Source organism: Nematostella vectensis, chromosome 12 (genome assembly GCF_932526225.1).
Source record: "Nematostella vectensis chromosome 12, jaNemVect1.1, whole genome shotgun sequence".
NCBI classification, from domain to species: domain Eukaryota; kingdom Metazoa; phylum Cnidaria; class Anthozoa; order Actiniaria; family Edwardsiidae; genus Nematostella; species Nematostella vectensis.
In genome coordinates, this window is record NC_064045.1 from 6,160,834 (window position 1) to 6,183,246 (window position 22,413).

General features: G+C 40.8%; 2 protein-coding genes across 5 annotated transcripts; one reads left to right on the forward strand and one right to left on the reverse strand.

Annotated features, from left to right (window-relative positions):
* The first annotated feature begins 1,111 nt into the window (after window positions 1–1,111).
* Window positions 1,112–5,492, forward strand: LOC5508310 (histamine H2 receptor). The gene is made up of 2 exons (XM_001628861.3): window positions 1,112–1,195; window positions 3,543–5,492. The coding sequence occupies exons 1-2, from the start codon at window positions 1,186–1,188 to the stop codon at window positions 4,850–4,852; spliced, it is 1,320 nt and encodes a 439-aa protein (XP_001628911.2). The 5' UTR covers window positions 1,112–1,185; the 3' UTR covers window positions 4,853–5,492.
* Window positions 5,493–5,510: 18 nt separating this feature from the next.
* Window positions 5,511–21,629, reverse strand: LOC5508306 (netrin-1). 4 transcript variants are annotated; one of them, XM_048720108.1, is made up of 7 exons: window positions 21,508–21,629; window positions 14,304–15,633; window positions 8,556–8,744; window positions 7,887–8,036; window positions 7,304–7,360; window positions 6,780–6,839; window positions 5,511–6,428 (listed from the first exon to the last, which is right to left on the reverse strand). In XM_048720108.1, the coding sequence occupies exons 2-7, from the start codon at window positions 15,268–15,270 to the stop codon at window positions 6,100–6,102; spliced, it is 1,752 nt and encodes a 583-aa protein (XP_048576065.1). In that variant the 5' UTR covers window positions 15,271–15,633; window positions 21,508–21,629; the 3' UTR covers window positions 5,511–6,099. The 4 variants fall into 4 exon arrangements, with proteins under 4 accessions (XP_048576065.1, XP_001628899.3, XP_032232974.2 ...); XM_001628849.3 differs by lacking the exon at window positions 21,508–21,629 and adding an exon at window positions 17,863–18,262; XM_032377083.2 differs by lacking the exon at window positions 21,508–21,629 and adding an exon at window positions 15,750–15,861.
* Window positions 21,630–22,413: the final 784 nt, after the last annotated feature.

The window sequence follows — 22,413 nt, forward strand, 5'->3', positions numbered from 1 at the left end:
GTTTGAGAAATTCATTGAAAAAGCTTTGAATATGGCCATCATTAGGGCTCCAATCTAGCCCCAAATTAGTCCCACTATTTATCATAGTTCATAAAATGTTGCACATATAAGGAGCTAATAGGGCAAAATATAGTCAAAGGATTTCGAAAATCAGCTTGCTATTAATTCTAGAAGCGCACAATCCTCATAAAGATCCTTGTTTTGACAAATTTAGGCTGTGTTTGGCCACCCACGAAATAATAATGCTCTCACCACACTCACTACATGATGGAGATGCCATTCTAAAAGTAAAAAGAGCTTCTATTTCTAAAAGAATTAGCTGTCGACACAAAAATATTGATTGATATCTGTTTATTTTATTAACATATTGCCTAATGACTCCTTAACTTTTACTCTTTTGCTCGTTTTCGATATTAAATGTTCAAATTAGTTAGTAACAAATTAAATGATCCTGCGACAACTCGTACCTTTCTGTCAAAATGTCTTTCGTTATGATTTTTGTAGTAAGCGTGGCGATGGGTTCCTCGTCGGTGTTTATCACGCAACTCTCGAAGTCTTGTTTTTGTCCCAAATTTTAGGGGTCTGGAAGCCTCGCTTTTGTGACCGCGGTCTCGAAGTCTCGTATTTTCTAACGCGATCTCCGAGTCCTGGCACCTGTTTCTCGAAACTCCTGAGAATTCTCGGGTGTTTCGAGAAACGAGCCCCTGAATGTTTGTTAAACGCGATTTGTTTTATGTTGTTACATGGCATACCTCGATCAAGTTATTCGAAAAAAAAAAGGTTCGGAAAAAAAACGGGCTCGGTTGTTAATAGACCGGATAAGCTTGGGCTCGGGTTCTGGAACACGGATTTCAGCGCCTCGGCAAGTCTCGGATTTACCCATCGCTATACCTCGTAGTCATATGAAACATCATTTTTCTTGTATACTTTTATTGGCATTTTCCGTTTCCAGCCTACTTATTTTTTTTGCCTATATCAGCTGTTCATTGTGTCATAAACAACCTAATTTTGTCCTCTCAGTTTCTAATGGTCACTCATGTTTTATTGGAGCTCGTTACAGCTATCCTTGGGGCGGTGGTGACAAATTATAATTTTGTAGCGCTGATATAAAGCAAAGTGCGAAACACAGTGCCGCTACACACAACCTTCTTCATCAGCATCAGAACTGAGCTTGTCATAACTCGCATGTTTGCAGGTAAGATAATATCATAACACAATCTTTTTTTTGTTATAAGGGCACTGGATTTTTGTTTACTCGAAGAAAATTTCCCAGTTGGATATATAATGCAGTAAAATAAAAACGCTTACTCATGCACTTATGATTCTCTCCTGGGGCTCGTTTCTCGAAACACCTGAGAATTCTCGGGCCGAAAACGTTTTATTTTTTTAATTTGAAAAGCTGGCTATTTCCTATAAAATTTATTGTATCTAAATGTGTTGAAATATCGTCAAACATCGTATTTTACCACAAAGATTCATGTGAAGGATAATCCTCATTTTGGTTTTATAGATTTCGATCTTTCCCGAACTCTCGGGCCCGAAATTCACCTGGCCTAAATATAAAGAAAGTTTTCGGGACCTCGCAGTCACCCGAGACTTTTCGGGTAACTTTTTGGCTTCAACAAAACTTAAAAAATAGCCCTGTTGAGCGTAATTATTTAGGATAAGAACCAAGAGAAAACTCAAACTTTTCTAAAACATGAAAGCGGTTCTCGAAAAGGAAAACATGCGAAATTTGGGGCAAAAATGCAAAATAAAGTTTTCGGGCCCGAGAATTCTCAGGTGTTTCGAGAAACGGGCGCCTGGTAGTCATACCAGTACAAGATTATATAAAAAAAGCAACATTCAAATTGATTGGAAGTAACCTCTATACCACATCAAAGTTGTTTTTTGGTCAGTGGCTTAAAAGACCTTAGCCGGGTCTGTTCAAATTGAATTGACGATGGTAGGATATTTTGACATCCTTATATCAAAGATTAAATAATTTTAGAAAGTAGGAACTGAAAAAGGTTTCACTTTTTTACTCTCTTATTCATTTCTTCTTCTGGCATCTTTGTGAAACTATGAAAAACACATACAAAGTCCATTGGAAAAAAAACAAACACTTATTGTATCTCCAAAGGTTTGAACGCAGAAATATCACCTAAAGAGCATTCTTAATTCTAGCGGTGCTGTTTTATGAGAATGGTATTTTTAAATAGATAAAAGCCCATGCAAGGGCTCGCACTTTGATCCTCGATCAATATTAGAAAAACCAAGGTAGTATGGCTTCTGTGGCTCATTGCAGAAACAAAACTGAGAATAATAATAGAAGAAAATCAGAGAGATTTAAGAGAAAGAGAGCAACACCTCTAACAAAGCAAGATTTGGAGAACACTGTTGACTCACGAAAAGAGCGAATCCTTGTGGGCCATGATGTCGTAGCTGAAAGGTATTTTTAAATCTCGCGAGCTTGTCAATCATAGCATCCATATATGGTTCGTTGCGCCATATTTGGTTATAGGCACCTCACGAGCTAGAGAGCATTTTCAAATCTTTACTTCGTTCGCTACCTTTTCTGATCCTTTTAGCTGCTCCTCATAGCTCATGACCACAATGCTCTACTCGTAGGATGGTGTCCTGGTATCTGTTAAGTTATCTAATGTTAAGTTATCTAAATGATATATAAATAATTAAACGGGAAGACGTACGGGAGACGGCGGATTTGCAGTTCATTCAAGATACTTCGGGTTGATTGCTGAAAATACTTCTTTTTCTCTGCAATTCGGGATAGAATACCTAGACATTCTCAGACATTTTCTTTGACTTACCATATTTTAGGTGAACGAACTTCAATTCTTCAAGCAAATGTTCAGAAATCATGTCACTCAAGAAACCCTCGTCGCTGAAACTTACTTCATTGTAAAAACTTAAATAAAGTTCACATCGCTCAAGATGTTATCGCGCTCAAGACTCGTGTTGCTAGGATAAGTGAGCGCTAGCCAATCAGAGGCGTATCTAATAATAACTGCTTGTTCTAAAAATAGCTTTCACGGACGTCATCATTGGAACATACCCTAATACGGGGGATTCGTTCTCTTACATCATGGTATCTTGCTAACGAATAACTCGATCTCGAAGGAAATAGAAAATGGTTCCAGTTAGCGGCAGGTATATATAAGGTTAAATATAAAAAAAGTTACAGTAGATAGAACTCCCATCAGAAAGATGTTCGAATATTATGAGGGGTTCGTGTGAAAAAGAGTAATCTATATACACCATGCAGCAATGCACAAAGTTGTAGATGTGGTAAAGGAAAAGCAGCGAGAGCCCGCGTACGGTGCCAGCGGCAAATTTCAACCAACACTTTATGACCTTGGCAGATCTCGTTCTCAATAAACGATCCTTTTTCTCAAAATTAAATGAGCTGTTTTAAAAATACGTGTTATGCGTCCGGCTAATTGAAGTACCAATTTGTTTTGTAAATGTGCAAATTGATTTTTCGGTAAGATATTTTTTCTTATGTATAATGAATATTTTAAAGCTAGTTTTGCTCGTTTCAGACCTGGCAATAGTTAGAAGCTACTTGACAAGTGTGCCCAAAATGGATCATGCCATCAATACCACAATCAACAAAACCTTTCCTACAACTGACAACCAATCAGAGCGCAGATACGTCTTCGGCCCGGTCCCTTCTCATATCAAGATTATCGTCAGCACATTGGTTATTCTGTTCGCCTCTCTTTCCGTGGTGGGGAACAGCATGGTGATGTACGCTATAAGACCGCCGAAAACTCCCAACAACAGAGCTTTCAGCAGAACCACAGCTAAGATGTTCGTGCGCAGCTTGGTCTTATCAGATCTCCTATGTGCAATTATAACTGCCCCTTTATTTGTGACGGAGATACACATCCCAATAACACCGAATGCCTGGATTTGTCACCTCGTGAGGTACTTTGCTTACCTTTTTCCAATCATAACAATAATGAATATGATTGTGATTGGAATTGAAAGATACTGCGTCATCTTTTGTCCACTCGCCCCGCCAAGCAAAAGAGTGTCAAGGAGGCTCGTTATCGCAGCTTGGGCTGTTGGGATGCTCATGACGTTCATACCGAACATCAACATGAAGAGAAGAAGATATGATATCGACGACGATAAGTACACCCTTTTCTGCTCCTACGACAATTCCACGCCTTCTAGTAGAATCGCCAACACAGCCTTCAGCATTTTGATCTATTACCTTCCTTCAATCGTACTCACAGTTATCTGCATCAAGATTTTAAGGTTTCTTAAGCGCCAGAAACAAGGAGCTCGAGGTCAGGGGAGTCCATTTGTCAACTCAATGTGGCGCTACAAAGGCAGCTACATGTTGGTATCTCTTATCTTTGCTTTCATCCTTCCTTACCTTTTGTATTTCATTTACTTCACTGCGATGACAATTCTCAAGCCCAAAGTAAGCTATGTCATCGACTTCACCGTCAGGTACGCTGCTGCCATCATCGGCTATGCCAATGGATTTTTGAATCCTCTTATCTATCTTATCTGCATGCAAGATGTTCGTGCACGTGTAAAGGCTCTGTTTACAAGAAGGAGAAGGCCACCGCATGGCGTGTACGCCTTGAGTGAGGGGGAAAACAGACACCCTAACAAGAGCATCGAAAAGGGAACAGGCCAGCACATGCTGTCGTACACAAACCCTAGCATTGAGCAAACACACCATCCGCGTACAGCTCCAGCTGGAAATTACAAAGCACCATCGTCCGAAGAATCATCGGGCAAGGCTACAGTTTTATTCTTGGATCTAGGCTCTTTTTCATCGACCGCTGATACAGCTATTGACTCCAGTACCGAGGTTGTAACAAAATTTTAAGAAGAAATTCCAAGGATCAAATGATGTCAATGACCAATTAACGGGATTGAAGGCAGTAGCAAAATAGGTCGACATTGAGGGGCATGATACAAAAAAATTTGACATGTTTAGTGATGGTATACAATAGATAATACATTTGTAAACCAAGGGACACACCAAACACTATCGACCAAGGTACACATCCAACACCATGGACCAAGGTACACAGCGAATACTATGGACTAAGGTACAAATCCAACACTATGGACCAAGGTACACATCTAACACTATGGACCAAGGTACAAATCCAACAATATGGACAAAGGTGCACACCCAACACTATGGACCAAGCTACACATCCAACACTATGGACCAAGGTACACATCCAACACCATGGACCAAGGTACACATCCAAAATTATGGACCAAGGTACACATCCAAAATTATGGACCAAGGTACACATCCAACACTATGGACCAAGGTACACATCCAACACTATGGACCAGTGTACACACCCAACACTATGGACCAAGGTACACATCCAACACTATGGACCAAAGGACATCAGAACGATTGATTGGAGCCAATTGAATCAATAGTAAGACCATTTGTATAGTGTTTGCAAAAACAATTATAGCAACAAATGACCACACCCATCCCAATAACAACAGCAAAATTATATTTTTCGTGGATCTTTTATTTTTAAATACGGTTGATACAACGATATACTATTATTTTCTTGCCTGGACACAGTATTTGCTTTGATTTCTTACTTAGTTTGCTAGCCGGCTTTCGCTTGTCCCGGCAATAAGGGATTATTCGACCCCTTTGCAGCTGGGCTATCGCGCACACCAAAACAAAGCATTCTGAAATAACTGCAATTAAGGGCCGGGCAGTAAGAATTGTACCCTATTAGACTATGTTTCCCTTTTCCTATGTACAAGAGGATACCATTTGTATATCTGATAAATATATTTCATAGCAACGTGATAAGTGCTTGCTTTTTTACTTGGGGACGCTTGTAACAATTCTTTCGTGTAACCACTATAAATTTGAATAATACAAAGGCCATATATTTTTACGTCAAGCATAGATTATGTCTTGACGGCGACGTGACGCCACGGATGACGTCAAGCTTGTGAGTGTCTCTGGCACGAATTTCATTCTGACGCCATTAACAATATTGGCGTCATTCTACCACTGTGACGTCATCTCCCTTGTTTATGGGCTCATAGGCCACGTCCTAATGACGTCATACGTCTTCTTGTTCAACAGTTGTTGTTACGCTGGAGTTTAATGAATCTATAGATGCGCTTTAACAGTTTTTCATTCCATGGTAGCACAACGCTGCGACCATTGAGGACAATGGACCTCTTACGGCTCTGTCCCCTTAGATTCCCCGCTATAAAGTAGCTACGGCCGGGTTTGAGTTTTGGACAGCGGCATCTGAAGTCTCGTTTCTTGATCCACACGTAGCCGTCACCCCGTCTGACACGCCTTGTGCGCGAGCGCTTGAAAAGTGTGTTGATGTTGACAGTGGCTCGGACCCAGGAGTTTGGAAGTTTTTTCTCCACACGGACAACTGTGACCTTCAAGGCTGTGGAGGGGCATGGGAATATAGATATCGTTTATAAATGTTTTAAAAGCAAAAATAAAGAGAAGCTAATAGCATTTTTGGTGGTGGTCTATTTGATAATTAAAATTAAAATGAGTTCGAATAAGTCTCGGTCGATGAAAAAAAATCCAAATTAATTACTGATGATTGGAAATTGCACATTTTAAATGGTTGGTTCGGTTCGGTTTTTTTATTATTAATAAATTATATGATTTTCATGTGCAGCGCATGTCAGCGTACCCACCTCCTTGTCTCTCCCCCATCAGTACTCCGCACTAAATTCCACTGATTCCAGTGGCTACTGGTTTCCCCCATTAATGAATATTCACTTACCAAAATCTTTGCGGCAAAACCGTTTGACTTTCAAAGGGACACGTCGACATTGAGAGCAACCTGCTAGTAGATAAGTAGATAAGTCATCAATATATCACCATATGTGTCCATCATTATCTGTGCATACACCTATTTCACAAAAGGTTATCAGTGCGGCTAATGGCAAATGGCTTATGGGTACTAATTATTCGTAAATTAAAGGTGTTAAATAAAGTTCAGCAATGTCAAAGCCAAGCATTTGTAACCTTTAAAGGATAATTGTTTTGATTTATCCACATTCTTTGAGACGCATGGTTACTTTCGGTAGTACAACTGCAATTTGCCAATCGCCATTTGCCATTTGCCATTTGCACTGACAACCTTTATTGAAATAGGAATAAATACAAAAAGCCCAAATAGTCGTCAGAAGAATTTAAAAATACACCAATAGGTGTATACTAAAACCGTGACTATCATAAGGAATCCCCACAACCTTAGAATATCATTCTCATTCAGAGACATCATTGAAGAAGTGATTGGCTCACCTTGATCACGTGACCTTGGGGTTGACGACTCTTGAGACATGACGACATTCGGGGTTTCTTTAGGGAGAAGATCATTTCAGTTAGAATTTGAGTGATTAACTCAATCCAATGGAGTCCGACTCTTAGGGGGTGGTGTGGGGTGGTACCAGATTTGACCCCTGTTTACAGAGACTCTAGTGCAACGAGTTTTGTCCCTAAAGTCACTGAAGGATTAGGTTAGCTTAGAGTTTCCCAGAGGTGAATAAAGCGTGGTGCACACTACCGATTTAACGACATAACTACATAACGACATAAAGCGTGGAGCACTCTGGCGAAATAACGACATAGCAACACGTCAACACAACAACACATCGACATTCCCGTCTCGGAGTGGCTCGGGAAAGCGTCCGTAGACGCCAAAGCCATCTTTTTTAAGCAAACTATTTTTCAAACTGTATCGAGCGTGTCTATAGTTCGCATTAAAAACGCATTTAATCATTTCTCAATGAATTTGCACTATGGATTTAATTATAATTATTATTCGACTTGAGCAATAAAGTGTTCCGACCTTATGAACCCGGCCGTTACTTCTTTCCTGACTTACCTATACAGGGGACGATATTAGACTTTGTGCTTTTATAGCCAGGGGCACACTTGTCACATGACCTGCCGACCACGCCCTCCTTGCAGGGGCACTGCCCCGTGCTCTGATTACACACTCGACCACGTGACCCATGTGGATGGCAGTTACATTCTACAGATAGAAGAGAAAATCAACTTGCACCCTTTCTAAACATACTCCCCTCCCCCCCCCCCAAGAAAAAAGAGCAACAGCTACAACAAACGCAGTCACTTTTCTTATATTTCATAGCCCAGAGTTCGATCAAGAACCCTGTAAAAACTTACGCCTGCAGACTTCAATGTGAGTGATGTGCTGGTTCGGAATCTTGTAAAAGCTCTCGTGGCACGCACGCTCAATCACACACACGCTCAATCACACACGCTCAATCACACACATGCTCAATCACACACACGCTCAATGGTAGCCTGCTTGCAGGCGGTACTCGGTGTTATTATCGCGGAAAACCCTCTCCGTTTGGCTTATAATACAAGATGGCGCCGGATCACCGAACGGAGAGGGTTTTCCGTGATAATAACTCCGAGTACCGCCTGCAAGCAGACTAGCTCAATGGCACACACGCTCAATCACACACACGCTCAATCACACACCCACTCGGTGACACACACGATCACACACCCTGAGAATACTTACGCCTGCAGACTTTAATGTGCGTAATGTGCTTGTTTGGATCCTTGTAAAAGCCCTCGCGGCAGTAGTGGCAGTACCGTCCAGCGGTGTTATGCCGACATTTAACACAAACGCCTCCGCTCCTACCCCCTGACAGTTTGAAGAGCTCCATACTGAACACGCATGTGCGTGCATGAAGATTGCAGTTGCACACTGAAAGAAACATCGCGGGCTCCAGTTAGTCTTCGCATTTAATAAATGGTATGATCTTAGTGACAGGGAAGAGGAGAGACTTGTCAAACACAGCCCTACAGCCACCAAACGTACTTTTTTCTGTTTTTTTTTTTTTTTTTTTTTTTTTGTTTAGGGCACAGAGGTTCTGTGTTTCAGACACAGTACCTCTGGTATAACGTGGTATAACGCTGGGTATCTATGCTATGTAAATCAAGTCCCTTCTCTCATTTAGCCTTTTTTCTAATAAGAAGAGTAAAACCAATGCCAAAACACGATAATCTCGAGAACCAGTGACGAATATATGTAAAATGGACGCGCTTTTTATCAGTATAAAGACATGCGGCATCCTAGTTGGAATAAACCCCGCCCCTCTCCCCTTGTCAATGATCACCCTTGTCTTCAGGAAAACATTCTACCCGTTAGGGTTATGTATAGATGTGAGAATTGAATTCTCGTTTGAGAATGTATGTTCAAAGTGGCTTTGATAATATACATAGCACACTGACGTACTTTAGCCAGCCCACGCAGACATATAACTTAGCCCACGCAGACATATAACTTAGCCCACGCAAACATATAACTAAGCCCACGCAAACATATAACTAAGCCCACGCAAACATATAACTTAGCCCACGCAAACATATAACTTAGCCCACGCAGACATATAACTTAGCCCACGCAAACATATAACTTAGCCCACGCAGACATATAACTTAGCCCACGCAGACATATACCTAAGCCCACGCAGACATATAACTTAGCCCACGCAGACATATAACTTAGCCCACGCAGACATATAACTTAGCCCACGCAGACATATACCTAAGCCCACGCAGACATATAACTTAGCCCACGCTGACATATACCTAAGCCCACGCAGACATATAACTAAGCCCACGCAGACATATAACTTAGCCCACGCAGACATATAACTTAGCCCACGCAGACATATAACTTAGCCCACGCAGACATATACCTAAGCCCACGCAGACATATAACTTAGCCCACGCAGACATATAACTTAGCCCACGCAAACATATAACTAAGCCCACGCAAACATATAACTAAGCCCACGCAAACATATAACTTAGCCCACGCAAACATATAACTTAGCCCACGCAGACATATAACTTAGCCCACGCAAACATATAACTTAGCCCACGCAGACATATAACTTAGCCCACGCAGACATCTAACTAAGCCCACGCAGACATATAACTTAGCCCACGCAGACATATAACTTAGCCCACGCAGACATATAACTTAGCCCACGCAGACATATACCTAAGCCCACGCAGACATATAACTTAGCCCACGCTGACATATACCTAAGCCCACGCAGACATATAACTAAGCCCACGCAGACATATACCTAAGCCCACGCAGACATATAACTTAGCCCACGCTGACATATAACTTAGCCCACGCAGACATATAACTTAGCCCACGCAGACATATAACTTAGCCCACGCAGACATATAACTTAGCCCACGCTGACATATAACTAAGCCCACGCAGACATATACCTAAGCCCACGCAGACATATACCTAAGCCCACGCAGACATATAACTTAGCCCACGCTGACATATAACTTAGCCCACGCAGACATATAACTTAGCCCACTAAAAAATTTTCCCTTTACACGTGATCTACCTTCGAGAGAGCAGAATAGCGTAACTCTGTGTATTATGGTCTGGCGTGTTTAGTTTTCCGTGTAACTAGAGTGAGGGCTAAAAAAGAAAGGAACACAATAACTGGATGACAAAAAAAATGTTCAAAGCTTCCTTCTCTAATGCGCCCTTTTTGCCTTCCACACGATTTCTATAAATGATTCTATGTTCTTCCAGGTAATTTCTTGCAAATGTATAAAACACTTAGCAAATAACGGTAAAGAAAAAGTGGTATTCTAGCCAGATATGGCTTTTAATAGTGCATTTATGAAAATATCGTCTAATGCGCCCTTTATGCCTTCCACTCGATTTCTATAAATGATTCTCTGTTCTTCCAGGTAATTTCTTGCAAATGTATAAAACACTTAGCAAATAACGGTAAAGAAAAAGTGGTATTCTAGCCAGACATGGCTTTTAATAGTGCATTTATGAAAATACCGTCTAATGCGCCCCTTTTGCCTTCCACTTGATTTCTATAAATGATTCTCTGTTCTTCCAGGTAATTTCTCGCAAATGTATAAAACACATAGCAAATAACGGTACAAAGAAAGAGTGGTATTCTAGCCAGACATAGCTTTTAATAGTGCATTTATTAAAACATCGTTTGCAGTCCACGCATTGTCATTAGGAATGTCGCCAAGTTATAAAATTAAGGTGACGATAGAAGTAGATTCCGAAATCCCACACTTAGGAATGTGCCATCAGAATTTGAATAGGGGTCGGGATAGGTAGAAAATCGGTAGAATTTATGAATTATACAGTTTACATTCGACAAGTTGAGAACTCGGAAACTCGACACTCCAGCTGAATCGGGCTCAAATTTATTTCCCGTGAATTTGCTTCATACGTTTATTCTATTTTTTACTCCCTGTTACTTAAAACTTCGACAATTCTCTCCTATTCTTATTTCACCCAAATCAAACAAGTTAAATTCTCTGAAAAAATTCAAACAATCCATGGTTACAAAATACAGCCTCGTGACTTCTCCGTTAGACATCAAATGGTTGGTCATTGGTCACTAGCTTGTAGAACGGGTACTAATATTAAACATTATTATTTTATTATGAAATTGTTACAATTCTTTAACACTTGCTTTTGATATGAAACTGGTTCAAATCTTAATACTAGCTTTCGATGAAAAGGGTACAAATATACATCATTCTCGTGCATAAGTCCTCGAAATTTAATTGTCGCCGCAGGGGACGGTGTACCCGCTGCGACCAAAAATGCTCTGCAAATGTGTAAATCAAACCGTTAATCATACTTGTCTTAGGTTCACCCTGTCAGAAATCATTTGTCAAATAGCACTAGGTGCTGCCGTGTGCTTCGTGTGTGCCTTGCGTCTTCCGAGGGTTTCACACTTTATTTTTTACACATTCTGACAGGTCATTTCCTATGGGAGCCTAGCCACAGGGGCCCCGGCGGGCACCACAGGGAGTCCACTCAATCCGTCTTGTAAAACATGATTTTGATGCAAATGACGAGAATGAAGGGAAAGATGGACTGTTGCTTTTATTGACCCTGTGATTGTTTAAAAACAGTCAATATTTAACTACTAAAGATAACTTTTCAAAAGCACATTTAGACTTGTTTACTTTCGCATATCGACCTGAACCTATTCTATAGGTATGTTGATTGTTGCCCTCTTTCACTCGTCCTCTGTTCTTATAATGTGATGAATGTGTTGTCCAAAAAATAATATTGAAACATTAAAGTTCTCTCTTTTCATAGATTCTAAGGCCTTTTAATAGTCACCCATCTACTTCAAGCAAGGTTAACTATGAATTAGTTTGATATTAGGGAGAAATATTTCAATGAACCTCTTAGCTATCAGACATTTTTTAGATTTCTATAGAAAGTGATTCTCTGAAAAGAATTTTTGGCTCAACTATTATTAGCCGAGGCGAGGAGTAGGTCAATAATAGTCGAGCTTTCTTGCATTTTTCGGTTTAAATTTAGCATTTCTCCCGAAAGTGATGATTGGTTTGTTTTGGCGGAATGCAGCAAAAGTCTTGCATTTTATGCCTCGAACCACTAATTATTATGTTTTGGATAAAATTAAGCAATGATCTTTGAGGTTTTCGATTGATTTTAATTAACTGATCAAGTATATTTATCACAAGAAAACAGAAGGTAGTTAGATGCTGAAGTAGGTGAACGTGAATACCCAGCATTTCTTGCACGCCTCGCGAAAGTGAAACCTGCCAAAAGTGAGAGGGTTGATTCATATTTGTCCCCTTTTGTTATTTCTGCTATTTTTCCTATTGCCCTACAAATTCTTATGGTATCAGATATCAAATCCTACATATAGACCTTTTATGCCGTTATCTATCCCGAAGCGGCTCAAATACTGCATATAAACATTTTATTCAAGTAATCTCCAACTTCATCTCTGCTTTTGTCTTGAAACTACTGTCGACATTATCAGCCATAAAAAAACGGAACCATAAATTACTCACCAGCCGTAGCCAAGAAGGTTTGCGCTACTTTCGTTGTTAATCAAAAAGCACTAACAAACATTTTTGTTAGTATTCTCAGTAGGAATTTGCTGTTTTCTTTGACAGTAGCCACAAAGTCTAAGACGAACACTAATTCTATTATTCAGCAGATAAAAGACTATTAAAAAGGATAAGTATATTATTTGTTTTCTCCAAAACTGTAATCACAAAGCAGCGTTTGACAACTTTCAGCCGTTTTTGATATTAAAGAAAATTCCTCCAAAAAACAACAACACTTGTTTCTTTCTGATTCTCAGTGCCGTATGTTCTCTCTGTTAACGTGCTCAACATATAATAGGTTCTTATAGTTTAACGAACCCAACAGTATCACACCTTTGTGTATGAAAACTCGACGCCTCTTTCTATTGATCTTTTGTACAGTTATCCAGACTTATTGGTGCCGAGGTGAGTTTGACACCAACTCCTGATTTATTAATATGAAAAAGGGGCACTATCTAGATGGTAGGCTAATTTCCAAGGCTTACTAACCGTAGAACAGCCATTGATCTCCTGAGAAAACTTTTCGCTTATAGTGTTTTTGGCGAGTTTTTTAATCGAGTGCAATTAGTGACGGCTCATTAACGCCGCGCCTGCTTGTCTACCGTGTAGTCTAGTATTTAGCAAAGCAAGCGAGCGCAAGCGTGAGATTAGCACTTATGCGTACAATAGCCTCGTTTGGGGCTGATGAAGAGAGCACACATACGTAGTTAGCAGGCAATTTGTCATTTGTATGGCGGTATCACCAGTCGAAATGACAATAACAGACCCAGGAACGGAGATCTAATAAAAGTGTGTACAACCCTTCTAATCCCAACGAGCCGAAGTATCATATGTGCGTACGAGAGCGCAGATTTCAAGGCTTTACATAAAGTATCACCGTGCCAATATGTCATAGGCGCAAACGACGCGCAATGATGTGTGTATAGGCGATGAAGGCAAACAGGAAGAACAATGGTATTATTCCAGTAAATTGAATTTGTCACGTCAGGGATGCTTGATTAATGTTTTGAGTTGTGAGGGAAGTTTTGGTGCCTGTCTGGCTGGTACAATAATCCTTCGAACAAATGCGGTACTACACGGCGTGCGACTAAAGGAATTTAAAAATAGCAATAGTCTATTCCGAAAAGCGGAGAATTAAATCAAGGTATCCGTCCTAGAACAGCGTGTAAATAATTTATATTGGATTCTAATCTCTGGAAACCAAATTAATCAATGTATATTCAATGTCAGTGTACTTTTAAAGAGAAATGCTGAATAAACAAATTGAATGGACTCTTTTAGCTAAAAAAAATATGGACAAAACTCACTGAAATGCTCCCTAAACTATTAAACTCTTTTGAATTATTCTAACAAAGTATGGAGTACTTACTTTTGCATTCGTTGGCAGAGTGGTGAGTCGCCGGTCGCCATGGTCGATCATTAAAGAAAGGTCTACAAGCGCCACAGTCCACCCCGACAGTGTTGTGTTTACAGTCACAGACCTGCCGTCCGTTCCTGTCCGGCACGCATTCACTGGCATGGCCATTACAATGGCACCGCCCGCCCACGTTAAATTCGGACACCGCGTAGTATAGACTGTCCCTTGGCCGCGCGCTGCGACTTATCATATTGAACTCAACTTTGATATCTGTAGCCATCACCCATTCTTGCATCACCGCACTGTAGTCCATCTTTGACGCAGAGGGTCTACCCTCTAGAGTACTGAACGCGATGCGACCTCCGTATAAAGGGCGTAAAAGGTGGCCGTCCGTACAGAGTGCGACCTGTTCGTTCTCAGGCGAAATCTCCCCATTCGTCACACGTCCGTACATTTTCTCGCATCTGCTAGAGTAGAACTGGTACGCTTGCCATGATTTGCCGTAATCCATGCTTTTATAGATCCCCATGGAGTCAGGCCTTATCCCGCAGAACTGCAGACTTACGTACGTAATATCATATGTTTTACCGAACGACAGAATAAGAGTGACGTTCTCCCGGCTTTGTACCGGGTCTGCTTGCCAGCACGTTACATTATTCTCATTGTGCACGTCTGTCAAGTATTTCGCCGGGTGAGACGTCTTCGCGTTTCTCTCGTCGCAGAATCCGCACGCTGTCCTTCCTCGAACGCTCATTGGAGGGCAAAATCTCCGTGATTTCTCCCCGCAAGTGTGTGATACATACACATCTTTGTTGTACGCGAGGTCGTGAAATGCTGGCTGGCAGAGCTGAGCGCGATTGAATTCGTTATAACAGTCCTTCGCCTGTCCGCCGTACGCTGAAAGTATTGAGACGCAGCCCTGGTATAAGCAGAGTAGAACTCCGACCTTGAGGTGGTACGACCCTAGATAGGTGAACATGCTTCTTTAGTCCCCCTGTAAGACCTTGTATAAACTTGCGATGAACCCGCTTTTATGTAATGACTCTCTGGATGAGCTTGTAAACAGACCGTAACCGCGCACAAATATCTTTTTGTCACTTTTTGCAGAGAACTCGGCTGCACGGTAAAACGACCAAATACTCTAGAATACTATCGAGATTGCTTGTAGCGTTTGTGGCAGTTATTCAGAGTGGGATCAGAGAGCCACGATCTTCACGCGGTGCTGTTGTCTTTGTTCTGCACGAGCTAACTGATTCCTTGTTCTTTTCTCATGGGATTTCTCCCCGAACCTCATCGATCATGGACTAATATGACATGCGGTCCCTACTCCATTGATATGGCCCTGTCAATGAAATATACCAGTCAGTTTTCGAACTCCAGCTACGCGTTAAAAAGCTAACAAGACAATAATCACTCACACGCTAACCGCTTTTGATATGATAATTCATTTAAAGAGACCTCATAATTGCGTGCGTTCAGTTGGGGTTTAGTCATTCAGGACATCACAGGATTATTACCCTCGCGGTTACAATTTTCCGTCCTCTATTTAGACACTAAAGTTCCTTACATACTTCCAGTTTATTTTCAATAGAAATACGATCATCAAAGCTAAGAATAGGTCTTTAAACGAGGGTGCGTTACCAATGTATTGATTGATACCGCATTCCTCCCATAAATACAAATTACTTGGCACGTACCTCCACAGAGGAAATATATTGGATTGTAAATACGTGGGGCTGAAATTAACCAACATAATTTCGGAAAAAGAAAATCATATAGCTCTGTCCTTTTGTCTAATACCTAGGCTTCATTTAACGCTCTGTAGCTCGGCCGTAGGGGGTAGGAGGTTTTTCTTTAAAGGCGTAATGATGAGAGCTGTTGACTGAGAGACTGATCCTCTCCCCTTATTGAAAGTTAGACGCCTTGTTTCCAACTGTCGCTTCGCCTTTTTTCATATCGATGAAATACGCAATAAGCATAAACCAATATATACACAACACTACTAGTTTATCCTATATAGCTTTAGTTTTTTTTGTAGCTGTTTTTATGTAGGCATTTGCAATGATGACTTGGAAAACAATGTTATTAAAGTGACGGGGAAAACCTTATGGTGGAATTCGCTTGATACAATTCCACACATGAATAACAACTCCAACTAGAGACTCCGTTTTTATTTTGAACACTTTATCATACGTGTGGGTTATCTTCACTTTAATAGCCTCAAAGTGCCGTTACACAAAAAAGTGCACATTGACCGGGCCCCTGCATCGCCTTCGCAAAGCGGGCCCCCAAGAGGACACTACAATAAAAATGATTAATTACTACTTGAGACTTGAGTGATTTATTAACTTAAGCGCGAGACTAATTCCATTATGCACTCTTTTATACCTTCAGGGACAGTTTTCTTACCTCTCTGTATTTCTGTATCTCTCTGTATGAGCTCTATTTTACATGATTTGCGTGATAAGTAGGAAATATGCTCAGTGAAGTCGCATGGCAAATGAAGATAATTTTTTCGGGGCCAGTTTGATTGCTAGATATTTTTTTCTCTGGAATATAACTCAGTCCTTTATCCAGGCTTTGCTTTTTTTTCTTTTTACAAAGTGATGCGAGATGTTTATCTCAGTTGGGTTGTTTCTACCCTTTGGATACCACAAACGTGTCATGATGTGATGAAAATGATATACCCCAGGGAAAAGCTCTCTCTTTCTCGCTTGTGTAATGTATGGTTGGTTCCCCATTTTTTGGGAGAGGTTTTAAAAGTAATTCAAGAAGGGTATAAAAGCGTTCCAACTGCGAGATAAATGCGACCCGTTGCGTCTAACCACGTCCAACTGCGACACTAATCTCGTGTTAAGCGACTCTCGGTCGCGAATATAAACATATTACAGACAGAGGTTTTCGCTAGCCGTCATTTACAATAATGTGATTCCAAATGAAGGTGGAAGACTGTGGACTTTTTAGGAACCTAATAGATCCTTAGATCGTAGGTCTTATATAAAAATAATTTAAGTTAGCGTGGAGGGAGGTTTGAAAGTAACCCTTATAAAGTGTGCGTAGATATGTAGACTTGGCGCGACCTTTACGTCCGTTCAATACAAGCTTGTAAGTAGAAAAAAAGCATAAGTGAGAATAAATCTTCTAGAAAGCGCCTTTTTATCATGATTAATGTTATTAAACTGGGTCTGTATTGTTCTTGATGAAAACGCTTAGAACGCAAGTTCACGGATCATTTGTCGTCTCGTAACTGGCCTTTCACTGCCTTTTTCTAATGCGATACGATCTCTATTTATTGCCGTGTGCGAAAGATCACTAGACGAAATGTCACGATTGACAAGACAAAGTGCGATGTACATATAGTCTTCGCCTCTCGCTATCTGAAGGAATGCAATTCGCTCTGTGCTAATGGCTGCGATGTCGTCTTGATTATTTCTTTTGTAAATAAAATAGTGATATCTAACTCTATACCCTCACGCTAATGCGTCTCAATCCGCTGAATTACGAAGAGCATTTGAAATGAAAATATATCTAATTTTCTAAATATCTACTTAAATGAAGACATTGGACTTACTTTGTTAGTTTTTTTCATTTGTTCTAGATCATCCCTTCAAAAATGGCGATGTATACCAAGACCCTCCGAATCAAGCTAAATTTCGTCTTGTACAAGAACAAACGAATTGCGTCTATTTCTTTGCTGTTTGTTCGCTGCCTTGGATTGTGGGACACCCCTAGCTTAGCGTTATTGCCCCGTATTGAGTGCTGTTTGGAAGCCAGCGTCTTGAGTGTAGTTCGTGCCTTGCTTACCGGGTAATGTGTGTTCTAACACTCCTACAGCTCTACAAACCCCTCATACGATGATCGTACTGTCATCGCCGCTTACACATATCACAAATATCTCCCTCGCCCGCACGTCCTCCGGTCGGCCGTAAGTCCTTTGTGTAACATAAGCTGATGTTTTGCATCGATAGACCGTGCAATTCGCCCGCAAAATAGCTCTCAGGTCCGAGAGGAAATTGCCAAACCGGCTGCGTAATCTATAACCAGAAGGGCGTCTACGTTGCTATCGTCTATGGATTATCGGGACCTGACCGCTTTAAATTCGCATCCGTCTTTTAACTGTCGTCGTTAAATGAAGAACATCGCAATTAAAATTCCCAAAACGATTCCGCAACGCAACGATTCCGCAATAAGACCTATTCTTTCGCAATTATATTTTAGTTTTAACCAAGGCCTACAGTATGCAATATTTTAAAACGTCATGTAGTTCAAAATGAAAGAAAGATCAACACAACATGAATGGAAATTCCCTTCCCTTTCCTTCCTTTTTTTCCCTTCCCTATTAAATATTTTGCATTATTTCAAGATATAGCGAAATAACAATGACGCGAAAATACAAGTATCATGAAGTAAAGTTGAGGGCAAATGTCGTGGTTCAAGATGGTCAGAGATGGTCAGAGATGGTCAGAGATGGTCAGCAGAGTGGATGAATAGTACTCTCGAGAAATTCCCAAAGTTAAAAGGACGAAACATTTGTACCTTTTTTTGTGTTTTCGCTTGTTTATTACGACAATTCGCTTGCTTATTACGATAATGTTGACCGTTAATTTAGTTTTAAACAATGATATAACTGGTGTGTTTCAGCTGCCTCAACCAGAAAGCAATGTGTAACAAAAATATAATGACTCCCTCACCCCTTTGTCACTACCCCCCTCCCCCCTCCCCCCCTTCAGCGAAAACCTACCGCCTCGGCTCAAAAACATAAGAAACACACAGAAATAAAAATAAAATATATGGTTTTCATGCAATTTTCTGAGAGAATAGATCAACAGGACATATCTTATACAGAATATATCAAAAGAGTTATCACAATGCATTTTTCACAATCAGCATGGTTGATAGATGAACTCTAATCGAAGGTGGCTGATAAGGTACCTTGTTAGCAATTAAAAACATATATATAACATGAACCATTTGAGATTTGGATGGATCCATGCATCGGGGTGGGATTAATTTTGACCTAAAATTCGATTGGCAGAATGGTGGGGGTAGCTAATGAGAAATTGGTGGCAATTTTGAAAAACTCTATCATTGGAAATAAATCACTCTCGAGAAAGTCATTCACAATGAAGCTTCACCTGTCCTTCCAGTTCTTCTTTTCGGGATATACATACAATTTTCGGCAGCAGATCAGTATGACAAGTACTCAGAGCCTAAATAGGCTCAGCGTACAAGACCATCGAGAGTGGCCTTAAGAGAATTCAACGCTTTTGTGTTTTGCATTTTTACACACTGTGTGTTCATGTATGTGGGGGAGGGGGAGGTTTTATCATAATTCTGGATTAGATCTCGGGCCTCCTTTCTCTCCCTGTATGAGAGTTTTACCAAATATATATGCAATTGGAGTAAATAAGGCTAGCAAGGCGCCATATCGTCAGGGAGTAATAAGGCTAGCAGGGCGCCATATCGTCAGGGAGTAATAAGGCTAGCAAGGCGCCATATAGTCAGGGAGTAATAAGGCTAGCAAGGCGCCATATAGTCAGGGAGTAAATAAGGCTAGCAAGGCGCCATATAGTCAGGGAGTAATAAGGCTAGCAAGGCGCCATATAGTCAGGGAGTAATAAGGCTAGCAAGGCGCCATATAGTCATGGAATAATAAGGCTACTTGGAATGGCCATCACTACTCTTTCAAGCGCGCCAAAATGGAGATAACACCAACCGAATTTATATACAACTAAATCCCCCCTATTCAGTACCTTTCCAAAGGTCACACTGGGTACAGCATATTCCTTCCCTCCTCTACCCTACTACCAAGTGCATGTGTAACTGATGAAAGAGCTTGTATTCATTTCCTCATCTTGGGGGTATTGTACTCACTACGCTATCGTCTCGCGCTTCGCTCATGTTGTTGAACAATTTCGCAGTAAATGCGCAGTGAAGGCGGGTAGCCAGGATTTGCTACGATGGGATGCGCAGGTCGAGATATTCTGTGTAATTGTGTGGCTCGTGAATAAGAAAAGACGAGGCCAAAAAAGTGGGAGTAGCCCCTGGGCACCCCCCTGTGAACCCTTATCCCCCCACCACCCCCCCCCCCCCCCCCCCGCTAATTCTAGTTTTGGCATCCGTACCTTGTCGGTTCCTAAGGGGGTTGCCATCAACCAGCCTGTACGTATCCAGTTTTATTAAATGCTTAAAATCCAGGATCACATGTCTTATGTCTTTTTAAAACCCTGTGAAATTATTATAAACAAAAAAACCGTAACAACAACTCGCTTGCCGTGCTTAAAGATTGCGAAATTCGCCGTATCCAAATGTCGATGGAATCGGGGATGTGTAGGTTGATGTTTCCTGTCAAATTTTTCTTGCGGTCTGGGGTGGGCTGGGGAGGAAATGCCCCTTAAGCTTTACACGATAATGACCGTGTTGCCTTCAGCGATGGCCTGTGCGTAGTAAGCGTTTCTGAAGTATTTCAGCCGGATATAGAGACCAAGTCAAGAGTTTGTCCGCGCGAACAATGGGGTCATTTTTACCTACTTTTATCTCGGTCCCTGTCGTTAAAACGTTCAGAAATGCTCTTTGATTTTCCCTAAAAAGAGCGAGATATAATGGGCTTTTTTTCTCAGAAAATCGAAACAAACAAAATCGGGCGCGGAGAGGACGTTGTAAACAGCAAAAGCGAATTTCTAAAAAGCCGACCAACGGACTTTGAGAAAGTCTGTGCACACACAGGCTAAAACAATTGGTTCTTTGGCGAGGGGCGATACAATTGCTAAATTTGCTAGCCGATGAAGCATCCTTTTTTTTAAATTTGACAAATAATTGACAACGTCCGCAAACTTCATCACAACCTTAGAGTGAGAAGATGAAGAAATAACATTAGCATTGTGAACAATAATAAAGATTTGTTAGTTCTCAAACCTTAAAAAAACCCGCATATAATAGAGCATGTGGTACTACCCAGGCTCCAATTTTAGGTTTTCGTTCTTTAGAATTCTTAGAGTTGATTTATTTCTATAAGAGTGAGTTGAATTGCATAGCATGGAGTTAGGAGTTGGGATAGCCCAAGATCAAGCCGTGTGATTTAATATGCCTGTCGAAATTTGACCAATAGTGCGACCCTTAGCCCTACGTTATTCGCTCCTCTTTCACACTTCCCGAGAGAATAGGGCCTCGTTGCTACGCAAACGCAGCAACTACTTAAAGTTGATATTCTACGCACCTGTTGGTTTTATAAGACAAGGAAGGCGTCCTTCGTACTCATCCAATCTTCAATGCTGTTGCACGCGTCTTTCAAGCTTGAATGAAGTGGCGGTACGTTTCCGTGCCCCTGCCAAGTTTACAAGGCTCAACGTACATCGTCTATTTACACACTTTTAATCTCCGCAAATAATCCACTCGACAAGCACAATGCAAGCTATCCAAGCATTTAATTTGTAAGGAATCACCGACTTAGCTTCAATGGGTTTGCTCTCACACGGGGAGAGTGTTTGTCACAATTATTGCATACATCAGGGCGGAGTTTGATGAGAGTTTGTACGTGGCCTTTCAAAAGCATGGCGGGTTTTTACTAGGTTTAATAAAATACGAACAATTGTTGGTGTTGGTAATAGGAATTTAATTAATGGAGTGCGTTTGTTAGGTTTTGTGGACTGTGTAATAAAGGGATTAGAGATCAGAAACCACGCTTCCACTACTAACGATAATTGGAATTCGTACACTGAAAAATATACTTCAATATAAAAAAAACATACTTTCACTTTGTGCCACATATAACTTGCTGTTTTTCATAGTTATCGCGGTATCTTTTAAGTTTTTTGGGGGAAAAATAAAGTGGACATTATTCTTTAATAGCCCCGGGCTTTCTCGCACAGAAATATCTCAGATAACTAAGAAAACAATTATTTCACAATCCCTATGCCAAATAAAAGGCAAATGACTATGAAAGCAAGCACAATATCCCTACAATTCATTGCAAGGTTTGGGGGAAAACGACATAAAACAGGAACTATAGTCGCTTATATTTTTAATTTTGTTCGCGATTAGCCTAAATAAACTATTTGACGTAACTTTGCAGTTAATCTTGCCCTTTTAAACAAAAACAAACACCCCCTATCTATAATCCGGT